The sequence below is a fragment of the Eleutherodactylus coqui genome, chromosome 1 (genome assembly GCF_035609145.1).
Source record: "Eleutherodactylus coqui strain aEleCoq1 chromosome 1, aEleCoq1.hap1, whole genome shotgun sequence".
NCBI lineage: Eukaryota > Metazoa > Chordata > Amphibia > Anura > Eleutherodactylidae > Eleutherodactylus > Eleutherodactylus coqui.
The window spans coordinates 443,579,160-443,591,737 of NC_089837.1; the positions used below are offsets into that span (position 1 = coordinate 443,579,160).

General features: G+C 47.5%; 1 protein-coding gene across 1 annotated transcript in view; it reads left to right on the forward strand.

The window, feature by feature from the left end:
- The window catches only part of LOC136612772 (probable tRNA methyltransferase 9B), a 40,257-nt gene that overhangs the window by 24,041 nt on the left and 3,638 nt on the right, over positions 1–12,578 (forward strand). The window contains exon 3 of the mRNA XM_066593430.1: positions 1,032–1,205. Coding sequence (XP_066449527.1) covers positions 1,032–1,205 — 174 coding nt within the window. The remainder of the gene's footprint in view (positions 1–1,031; positions 1,206–12,578) is intronic.

Here is a 12,578-nt window from a genome sequence, read left to right on the forward strand (position 1 = left end):
TTACATTGTAATCTCTGAATCTTCCCCATAAGCCATTATCCGATGCTCCTCTCTTGCAAAATAGTTTTTTTGCAATCTCTTACTTTTTCCATATATTTTAAAATGAAATACAATTCTAAATGTGTAACTAAAATTCCATGAATTTTTATTCAATACTTTAAGGAGATGAGTTGCCCAAAAGTGATGCAATTCTGGCATTATATACTTTTCCCCCTACAACATTCACCATGTAGGATATATTATATATTTTAATAGTTTGGACTTATGATTATTTTATGTGTTTCTTTTTTTATAATGTTTTTTTTTCTTTATTTCTTTAACCTATTCTGAAGTTTATTTTTGTTCCCATAGGGGTCTTGAACTTGAAGTAGTTTGATTGCTTCTACAATATACTGCAATACTTCAGTATTGAAGTATTTTGCATTTTTAACGAGTCTAATAAGCCTTGCTACAGGCAGGACGTAATAGACTTCAATACATGGCAGCCCTGAGAGCTTTGCTAGGCCCCTCACAATTGCATTGCTGGAGGACACCTCTCCCTTTGGCTGGCAATTTAGATACGCTGTCAACATTGACAGTAGCATCTACACAGTTAATCGCAATGATCAAAGCTAGCTCTGGATGCTGCTGTTGCAGTGAGGTGTCAGCTATCAGAAACAGCCAGAACGTACTGGATATGGAGCAAACTTGACTTAATACACCACCTGCTGTACATTTACATTGGGCGGTTCTAAAGAGGTTAAACAAGCCCATCCAATAAATAAAAGTATGGAAATGTTCAACTGATGTGGACAGCATAGTAGGCTATACCACCACTGAAGTGACATTACTAATTATGTGACTTTACAAGAGAGGTGATGCAATATACAGTTACGCAAAAAGTAGAGCGGTTGGCCTTTTCAACTTAGCAGTCTTTCCAAAGAGCCCCTGCAAAATAAAAGATAGAAACTAATCAATTGCTATGAGCAACTATTTCATCATTCCTTTCCACCGCTATGGTGCTGGTTTCAATTATCTCAATTTGATTGCAGGTTGTGGCAATGGAAAATATTTGCATATTAACAGTCAAACATATAAGGTGGGCTGTGATTATTGCTTACCCTTGGTGAAAGCTGCAAGAAATCCCGGCTATGAAGTAATGGTGTGCGATGGACTTCAGCTCCCTTACCGCGATGGCTGTTTTGATGCCGCCCTGTCCATAGCTGGTGAGTTATAAATAATACACCATTTGTGTTTCACTATCTAGAGTTCAGAAATAGAGATGAGCGAGCGTACTCGTCCGAGCTTGATACTCTTTCGAGTATTAGCGTGTTCGAGATGCTCGTTACTCGAGACGAGTACCACGCGATGTTCGAGTTACTTTCACTTTCATCTCTGAGACGTTAGCGCGCTTTTCTGGCCAATAGAAAGACAGGGAAGGCATTACAACTTCCCCCTGCGACGTTCAAGCCCTATACCACCCCCCTGCAGTGAGTGGCTGGCGAGATCAGGTGTCACCCGAGTATATAAATCGGCCCCTCCCGCGGCTCGCCACAGATGCATTCTGACATAGTTCAGGGACAGTGCTGCTGGTGCCGGAGCTGCTATAGGGAGAGCGTTAGGAGTTATTTTAGGCTTCAAGAAGCCCAACGGTCCTTCTTAGGGCCACATCTAACCATGTTTTTTTTTGTATATCGGCCGTGCAGAGCATTGCGTCCTGCAGTAATTTTACATTGTCCAGGGCCAGTAGTGGTGAGGCAGGGACAGAAGTCATATTTAGTGTATATGGGCAGTGGGCCTTTCCAAAAACATTTGGGAAAAAAAATCTATTTGGGCTGCCTGTGACCGTCCTCAGTGTACTGGGTCTCTGCTGGGGGTAGTTGTCCTAATTCATACGCAGCCAGCTAAGTGTTACAGCAGGCTTGCGCAAAATTCTTTCCTGCCTCTGTGTTGCCTCTTACATCACCGCTGTATTCCTGTCCACAAGTGTACTGGGTCTCTGCTGGGGGTAGTTGTCCTAATTCATACGCAGCCAGCTAAGTGTTACAGCAGGCTTGCGCAAAATTCTTTCCTGCCTCTGCTGTGCGTTCCGTAAGCGAAGTCAGCCTCGAACCACAGGCCAATAAGCGGCACATTTAATTACAGTGTTCTGTTTCTGCACTACTGGTAATACACCATGCTGAGGGGTAGGGGTAGGCCTAGAGGACGTGGACGCGGCCGAGGATGCGGAGGCCCAAGTCAGGGTGTGGGCACAGGCCGAGCTCCTGATCCAGGTGTATCGCAGCCGACTGCTGCGGGATTAGGAGAGAGGCACGTTTCTGGCGTCCCCACATTCATCTCACAATTAATGGGTCCACGCGGTAGACCTTTATTAGAAAATGAGCAGTGTGAGCAGGTCCTGTCGTGAATGGCAGAAAGTGCATCCAGCAATCTATCGACCACCCAGAGTTCTGCAGCGTCCACTGCTGCAACTCTGAATCCTCTGGCTGCTGCTCCTCCTTCCTCCCAGCCTCCTCACTCCATTACAATGACACATTCTGAGGAGCAGGCAGACTCCCAGGAACTGTTCCCAGGCCCCTGCCCAGAATGGCCAGCAATGGTTCCTCTCCCTCTGCCCAACCTTTGGAAAGTTCCCGGGGTCAGGGAGATGAGGCTGGGGACTTGCGGCAACTGTCTCAAGAGATTTCAGTGGGTGAGGAGGACGATGACGATGAGACACAGTTGTCTATCACTCAGGTAGTAGTAATTGGAGTAAGTCCGAGGGAGGAGCGCACAGAGGATTCGGAGGAAGAGCAGCAGGACGATGAGGTGACTGACCCCACCTGGTTTGCTACGCCTACTGAGGACAGGTCTTCAGAGAGGGAGGCAAGTGCAGCAGCAGGGCAGGTTGAAAGAGGCAGTGCGGTGGCCAGGGGTAGAGGCAGGGCCAGACCGAATAATCCACCAACTGTTTCCCAAAGCGCCCTCTCCCGCCATGCCACCCTGCAGAGGCCGAGGTGCTCAAAGGTCTGGCAGTTTTTCACTGAGAGTGCAGACGACCGACGAACCGTGGTGTGCAACCTTTGTCGCGCCAAGATCAGCCGGGGAGCCACCACCACCAGCCTCACCACCACCAGCATGCGCAGACATATGATGGCCAAGCACCCCACAAGGTGGGACGAAGGCCGTTCACCGCCTCCGGTTTGCACCGCTGCCTCTCCCCCTGTGCCCCAACCTGCCACTGAGATCCAACCCCCCTCTCTGGACACAGGCACTACCATCTCCTGGCCTGCACCCACACCCTCACCTCCTCTGTCCTCGGCCCCATCCACCAATGTCTGTCAGTGCACCGTCCAGCCGTCGCTAGCGCAAGTGTTGGAGTGCAAGCGCAAGTACGCCGCCACGCACCCGCACACTCAAGCGTTAAACGTGCACATTGCCAAATTTATCAGCCTGGAGATGCTGCTGTATAGGGTTGTGGAAACGGAGGCTTTCAAAGGTATGATGGCGGCGGCGGCCCCGCGCTACTCAGTTCCCAGTCGCCACTACTTTTCCCGATGTGCCATCCCAGCCCTGCACGACCACGTCTCCCGCAACATTGTACGCGCCCTCACCAACACGGTTACTGCCAAGGTCCACTTAACAACGGACACGTGGACAAGCACAGGCGGGAAGGGCCACTATATCTCCCTGATGGCACATTGGGTGAATTTAGTGGAGGCTGGGACAGAGTTAGAGCCTGGGACCGCTCATGTCCTACCCACCCCCAGAATTGCGGGCCCCAGCTCAGTGGTGGTATCTGCGGCGGTGTATGCTTCCTCCACTAAACCACCCTCCTCCTACGCAACCTCTGTCTCGCAATCAAGATGTGTCAGCAGCAGCAGCACGTCGCCAGCAGTCGGTGTCGCGTGGTGTGGCAGCACAGCGGTGGGCAAGCGTCAGCAGGCCGTGCTGAAACTACTCAGCTTAGGAGAGAAGAGGCACACGGCCCACGAACTGCTGCAGGGTCTAACAGAGCAGACCGACCGCTGGCTTGCGCCGCTGAGCCTCCAACCGGGCATGGTCGTGTGTGACAACGGCTGTAACCTGGTGGCGGCTCTGCAGCTCGGCAGCCTCACGCACGTGCCATGCCTGGCCCACGTCTTTAATTTGGTGGTTCAGCGCTTTCTGAAAAGCTACCCACGCTTGTCAGACCTGCTCGGAAAGGTGCGCCGGCTCTGCGCACATTTCCGCAAGTCCCACACGGACGCTGCCACCCTGCAACATCGGTTTCATCTGCCAGTGCACCGACTGCTGTGCGACGTGCCCACACGGTGGAACTCTACGCTCCACATGTTGGCCAGGCTCTATGAGCAGCGTAGAGCTATAGTGGAATACCAACTCCAACATGGGCGGCGCAGTGGGAGTCAGCCTCCTCAATTCTTTACAGAAGAGTGGGCCTGGTTGGCAGACATCTGCCAGGTCCTTGGAAACTTTGAGGAGTCTACCCAGATGGTGAGCGGCGATGCTGCAATCATTAGCGTCACCATTCCTCTGCTATGCCTCTTGAGAAGTTCCCTGCAAAGCATAAAGGCAGACGCTTTGCGCTCGGAAACAGAGGCGGGGGAAGACAGTATGTCGCTGGATAGTCAGAGCACCCTCATGTCTATATCTCAGCGCGTTGAGGAGGAGGAGGAGCATGAGGAGGAGGGGGAAGAGACAGCTTGGCCCACTGCTGAGGGTACCCATGCTGCTTGCCTGTCATCCTTTCAGCGTGTATGGCCTGAGGAGGAGGAGGAGGATCCTGAAAGTGATCTTCCTAGTGAGGACAGCCATGTGTTGCGTACAGGTACCCTGGCACACATGGCTGACTTCATGTTAGGATGCCTTTCTCGTGACCCTCGCGTTACACGCATTCTGGCCACTACGGATTACTGGGTCTACACACTGCTCGACCCACGGTATAAGGAGAACCTTTCCACTCTCATACCCGAAGGGGAAAGGGGTTCGAGAGTGATGCTATACCACAGGACCCTGGCGGACAAACTGATGGTAAAATTCCCATCCGACAGCGCTAGTGGCCGAAGGCGCAGTTCCGAGGGCCAGGTAGCAGGGGAGGCGCAGAGATCAGGCGGCATGTACAGCACAGACAGGGTAACACTCTCTAAGGCCTTTGACAGCTTTCTGGCTCCCCAGCAAGACTGTGTCACCGCTCCCCAGTCAAGGCTGAGTCGGTGGGAGCACTGTAAAAGGATTGTGAGGGAGTACGTAGCCGATTGCACGACCGTCCTCCGTGACGCCTCTGCCCCCTACAACTACTGGGTGTCGAAGCTGGACACGTGGCCTGAACTCGCGCTGTATGCCCTGGAGGTGCTTGCTTGTCCTGCGGCTAGCATCTTGTCAGAGAGGGTGTTTAGTGCGGCTTGGGGAATAATCACGGATAAGCGTACCCGCCTGTCAACCGACAGTGCCGACAGGCTTACACTCATCAAGATGAACAAAGCCTGGATTTCCCCAGACTTCTCTTCTCCACCAGCGGACAGCAGCGATACCTAAACAATACGTAGGCTGCACCCGCGGATGGAAGCATTGTTCTCTATCACCATCAAAAACGTGGACCTTTTAGCTTCATCAATCTGTGTATAATATTCATCCTCCTCCTCCTGCTCCTCCTCCTGAAACCTGACGTAATCACGCCGAATGGGCAATTTTTCTTAGGCCCACAAGGCTCAGTCATATAATTTTTGTAAACAATTTTTATACGTTTCAATGCTCATTAAAGCGTTGAAACTTTCACCTGAACCAATTTTTATTTTAACTGGGCTGCCTCCAGGCCTAGTTACAAATTAAGCCACATTAACCAAAGCGACTAATGGGTTTCACCTGCCCTCTTGGTTGAGCATGGGCAATTTTTCTGACGTACATTAGTACTGTTGGTACACCAATTTTTTGGGGCCCTCGCCTACAGTGTAATCCAATTAATTTTTTGCCCACCTGCATTAAAGCTGACGTTACATCAGCTGTGTTGGGCACTGCAATGGGATATATTTATGTACCGCCGGTGGGTTCCAGGGAGCCACCCATGCTGTGGGTCCACAGGGAATTGTAACTGCATGTGTCTACTTCTAAAGAACCCCAGTCTGACTGGGGCATGCAGTGTGGAACGAAGCCCACCTGCATTAAATATGACATTACCTCAGGTGTGCTGGGCAATGCAATGGGATATATTTATGTACCGCCGGTGGCTTCCTGGCACCCACCCATGCTGTCGGTCCACACGGAGTTGTAACTGCATGTGTCTACTTCTAAAGAACCCCAGTCTGACTGGGGCATGCAGTGTGGGCTGAAGCCCACCTGCATTAAACATGACATTAACTCAGCTGTGATGGGCAATGCAATGGGATATATTTATGTACCGCCGTTGGCTTCCTGGCACCCACCCATGCTGTTGGTCCACACGGAGTTGTAACTGCATGTGTCTACTTCTAAAGAACCCCAGTCTGACCGGGGCATGCAGTGTGGGCCGAAGCCCACTTGCATTTAATCGGACGTTACCTCAGCTGTGATGGGCACTGCAATGGGATACATTTATGTACAGCCGGTGGGTTCCAGGGAGCCACCCATGCTGTGGGTGCACACGGAATTCCCATTGCGGAGTTGTACCTGCCTGTGACTATTTATAAAAAACCGCGGTCTGACTGGGGCATGCAGACACCTTGACAGAATGAATAGTGTGTGGCACATAGGTTCCCCATTGCTATGCCCATGTGTGCAGCTCCTGATGGAGGTGGCACAGGATTGGATTTCTCATTGCTTCTGTACAGCATTGTGGGCTATCGCCCCGCCCCTTTTAAAGAGGGTCGCTGCCTAGCCGTGCCAACCCTCTGCAGTGTGTGCCTGCGGTTCCTCCTCATGGCAGACGCACTTATAAATAGACATGAGGGTGGTGTGGCATGAGTGCAGCTGAAGGCTGCGCAGGGACACTTTGGTGTGCGCTGTGGACACTGCGTCGTGCGGGGGGGCAGGGGGTCGGGCAGCATGTAACCCAGGAGAAGTGGCAGCGGAGTGTCATGCAGGCAGTGATTGTGCTTTGTTGGAGGTAGTGTGGTGCTTAGCTAAGGTATGCATTGCTAATGAGGGCTTTTCAGAAGTAAAAGTTGTTGGGAGGGGGGGGGGGCCCACTCTTGCCGCTATAATGGCTTAATAGTGGGACCTGGGAACTTGAGATGCAGCCCAACATGTAGCCCCTCGCCTGCCCTATCCGTTGCTGTGTCGTTCCCATCACTTTCCTATATTGCCCAGATTTTCACAAATGAAAACCTTAGCGAGCATCGGCGATATACAAAAATGCTCGGGTCGCCCATTGACTTCAATGGGGTTCGTTACTCGAAACGAACCCTCGAGCATCGCGATAATTTCGTCCCGAGTAACGAGCACCTGAGCATTTTGGTGCTCACTCATCTCTATTCAGAACCAAATTTGACCTGTATTGTCAACAGACTTTAACGCAGGAGCTGGGGCTTTTTTTTTCTTCTCTTTTTGTATTTGGATATTATATACAGAAGGACTGGATACATACCAGGAGCCAAGTAGTCAATGCACCCAGGAATTTATTTGCACATTTTTTGGATTGTTGCCTATTGCTCTCTGTGGGAGGTTTTACTGATTTCAAGAGTCAGTTTTTGTTTTTTTTAGAAGATTGCTAAAACACCTTATGAAGGTTTCACTAGTCGTGTGTAACTTGCAATCTACTTTCTGTATTAAAGTGGTTTTCCCACAACTTGAAATTGCTTCTCAACCACTTTGTCCTTCCTGGTTGTTGCTGACCAGGACATGACTGCTGCTGCCAAGAACTGGCCACAGCAATGACCTTCTAGCAGTCACATACTGGTCAGCAGCAACCAGGCAGGGCAGAGGGGTTGTGAAGCAATTGTAAGTCAATGGACAACACTTTTAAGGTAGCCATACACATTAACTGTATATCGGCCAAACTTGCCAATTTCGGTGCGTCTAGCCATCCATCTAATATGTACATGGGCTTCCAGACTCTACCCCTATTCATGATGTTGAGGAGATAAGTATTGGTCAATTGGATCTCAACTGCTTGTTCCTTTCTTGGAGACGTGTCTGGCAGCTACTTTCTCCTCCACATAAAAGTCTGTTTAATGAGAAGACAATTAGCTGCGGTTAAGACATAAACCTATAGCTTCATGTACTCATGCTGTAGGATAGAATGGGTCAAATGTACTGCAAAAATGCATAGTTTTGACTATGTTTGATCTACCATATGTTTATAAACATTTTTTTGTGCAAAGGAAAAGCATAGCTAACTACGCCATTGTTGTCGACTCCACTGCTGTGCAATATAAAGACGGGCTGTAATTGTAATTTATTGTAACAGTTTGAAGGAGGCATTAGGGATGTCAACTGGCTTGTCCCCCAATAGGAGAATAAAGGGATCTAGTCCTCAGGAACAACCTATAGCAGAGGTAATTAAATGAGTCACCTTTTTCCAAAAGGATTGAACAATGGAGCATGCTCACCATATATGAAGAATTATGCCTACTCCATCTCAACCCCGGAAGCATGGGTCCCGGATCTCTGGGTGTATAGTAGGAATACTGGTCAGAACCATATGGGCTTAATGATATTTCAGTGGATGAGACCTGCCAGCTGTTCTTACTTAAGAATTCACAGCAATGGTGCCAGCGGTCTAGAGTCAATGAGGAACCCAAATCCTCCTGTCATTGAACCATAAATGTAAGTTTGGTTTCATTTAAAGTATTATTCAAAATGCAATATAAGTGGGAAAGGATGCCTGAACATAAAGGAGAGAATTTACAGATAACTTCCATAAGGCTCAGCTCTATTTTAGTTGAGGAGTTAATGAGAGGAAAGAAAGTGAAAGAGCTGAATTTTTCTCCACCATTCCTCACTCAAGTGGTGATTTGTAGTTAGTGTTGAAAGAAGTTAAGGTCCATTTACATGGGATGAGCTGTTGGGCAAACAATGCCCGACAGCTCATCCCAGGGATGCTCGCTCCTGTGTCGTTACACAGGAGCGAGTATCACTGGCATTGCTCACATTGCTGCCGGCATGGAGGCATAGTTGGCCATGGAGCATTCTCCCCCCCCCCCCCCCCTCCTTCCCCACAACCTCCATTCACATTAAACAGACAGTCGTTAAGAAGTGAATAACTGCTGTTTACACAGAACGGCTCATTGTTACATTTTCTGCATGCAGAAATGGAACACTTCTCGTTCAGTTGTTCAATCGCTGCATGCGTTAACATGGGATGATTATCTTTCAAATTCCCACCGGAACAAAGAAATTTAAACGATTCTGAAAGATAATTATCGTCCCGTGTAAAAGGGCCACAAGAGGCATCACTTAACAATTGTACTACTCTATATTATTTCTTGATGGTAAACATTCCACCAATTAAATTGATTAAATATGGATGGAGTGAGAGGAGAAGGATATGACTACAGACTACATTGAAATCTAACCCTATGCCACAATAGGATTGGAAAAACGGGTCTTTTTCTTTAAAGTTGGCAGGAAGCGAGATCTTGGTCTAAACCAGAGAACGCCAAGTAAGTGGATAAATTAGGGAAGCTTCCATAGACACGCACAGGGAACCTTGTGAGCTTGCCTGGATAGGGAAAAGCTGTGCTAAGCAGGCAACTATGTCATATTTTTATAATTTGGGATGGGTAGTCCACCATATCTCTTATGTAGGAACATGATGTTCCTGGAAATGCGTGGTCGTTTGAGGGACTATATAAGAAAAATGTTGATTTTGTAATGATTGAATATCCTGGTCAGGAACCGGGACAGTTAGGCTTCTGAACAAACATAATAATCTGGGGAGTAGCACTATTTTGACAGTATTAACCCTACCTATCCATAAGAGGTAAAGGCAATCCCGTTTCAACAGGTCCTGTTTCAGCTGTTAAGAGAAAAAGTTCGTAGTTCCATTTATATATAGTGCCTTTATTTTTGGTAAACTTAATTCCGAGATATGGGATATAATGGGTCTGGATACTGAGTCTAAAATTGTGCTCAATGAGTTTTTGGGTAAAGGAGAGTTTATTGCAAAGTAGAACTTGGGATTTGGATGTGTTTACTTGGAGTCCAGAGGCTAAACTAAACTTTTCCAATCAAATTAATCAATTTAATCAAATTAGGCAGTGAAGTCTAGCATCGAATGTGGCTACATGAACTCCCTGAATGTTTGGATTCTCGCAAATAGCAATGGTCAGGGGTTCCATCACCAATGCAAAAAGAGCCGGGTGCCCATAGCTATGAATATCGAAGTCAGGTGGGTAGAAGGGATTTCGAGGTAGGCAGTAGGAGAAGAATATAGCACTGAAACACCATTTAGAAAATGGCCTGAAAAGGCCATTTTCTGTAGCACTATTTGAAAATACGACTAGGAAAGACTATCTAATCCTAAAACTAACATTGCTGTGTTGGAAGTGTTAGCTTGTGTCTGATCCTTACCAGGTTTGGGTATAGTTGTGATAAGTGTTCTAAAAAAGTCTGGATTATGCCCCATTTAGACACGATTATCGCTCGAAATTCGCTAAAAGGCAATCTTTTGAGTGATAATCTTTGAGTGCATTTACAGGGCAAGGTGATCACTCAAAATTCGCTCAAACGGCAGTTTAAATGACAGCTTTGAGCAATCACTTTGCATAAGCGCTAAGCGCTCCGAGCAGGGTATACAGAAGACAGCTGGAGCACTGTCTTCTGTATACTCCTGCTGTGTTCACAGAACACACAGCTGGCATGCAGCTGTGCGTTCTGAGCTAGATATGCAGAAGACAAGTGGGGCCGCTTGTCTTCTGCACACAGCTGTGGTCTTCTCAGAGCGTGCACCTGAGTCCTCTGAGCGGAGTATGCAGAAGACAGGTGGACTGCTTGTCTTCTTCATACTGCAGATAAAACAATAGCATCAGCAGTATCCCGCTGCGAACTCAGCGCGAGGTCCTAATAAGACTCGTCATTCTTTCAGATGGACGCACATTAGAGGCAACGATTATTGCTCAAACGCTGTCTTTTGAGCGACAATCGTTGTGTCTAAATGGGGCATTAATTTGTTCTTTAATAGATCTACCAGGAGGATGAGGGTAGGGGCAAACATTTTTTATAATAAAAGAAGACCATAAAGCCATCAGGGGCTTAACCTTGTTTAGGTTTAGGTGAGCTTGAGCTGCTCAAGAGATTTTTGGTAGATGAAGTTGCAATAAGAATGGGATAATTAAGAACTCTTAGAGGCCGTATACAATTTTTTGAAGTATTTTTTGAAAATTATATAAACTTTATCAGGATTAGGGCTTATTTACACGAGCACATATCGGCCAAAGTTTTCATGGCCAGCCGATATACGCTTCCATCTAAGCAGTATATACACTTCTATCTAAGCACTCCGGCATTTGCAACGGGAGGGGGTAGGGGCGGAGGTAAGCTCTGCTCTGTCCCGCCCACTCCCATTGCTGGCTGTGGACAAGGGGAGGGAGCTTAGCTCCGCCCACTGGAGGGGAGGAGAGAGGCAGAGAGCCGGTGAGTGGGAGGGAAGGGGGGGACTGCTCAGATGGAAGCGTATATCAGCCGGCCATGAAAATAAATAACCTGGTTATATCTGGATTTTAGGGATAGCGCTGAGAGTTTGTGGTTCCCTAAGATTGCGTGACAAGAATTTACCTAGTTTATTAGCAGAGTGGAAATAAGACGATTGAGTCCAGTAATCGCCTTCTCAGCGTTATGCGTTAATATAGTATTCAGTGCTAATCTGGTATCCCTAATTGTTTTCTGCAGGTATAATGATGGGTGCCGTGTATAAGTAGATTCCAATTTTGCTATTTTATATTCCAAATCAGATTGTGCCAGTGCCCTTGCTTTCTTTAATTGTGAAGGAAGGAAAATTGAGATGTCTAGGATCACTGTTTTGTGGGCTAGCAGAAAACATCTATTGCTATCAATTGAGAATTGTTTATATAAAAATACTCCCATAGCTTTTTTTTGACAGTGGCGGAAATATCAGGATTACTGACTAGTCCCTTCATTAAGTCTCCCAGTGTATGGGATCTTGGCTTGGAGATTGAACATGATTTCTGAGAATACCAGATTATGATCTGACCAGACACAAGCTACGTGACTGGAATAGATAAATAATGGCAATGAGACAGTGTTCTTGAGAATCCAGTCCAACCTGGAGTGGTGTCTATGAGCTGGAGAGAAATAAATGTAACCTTTTGTTACAGGGTTGAATTCCCTCCAAGTGCCAGCTAAAGAGAGGGTGTGAAATACTTTAGTGATTTTATCAGTCTGGTTTTTGTTCCTAAATTGGCTAACTTAACATATGTATTAAAAACCTATAGGTATGCTTAAAATGGCATTTTTGTTAAAGTTTTTTCAGTTTAACAAATATGCCATTTTAAGGTAGGATAGGTCATCATCAATAGTTGATTGGCTGGGGTCCGCCACTCAGGACCAGACTGATCAGCTGATTGTGCAACCGTTGACAGCGACGTAATTACACAGAGGTCGGAGGGGAAGCCTCTGCTCTGACCTCTGTGTAGTGGTCGGCACTTGTAACTGCAAGCACGGCTCTCATTGAAATCAATGTGAGCCGT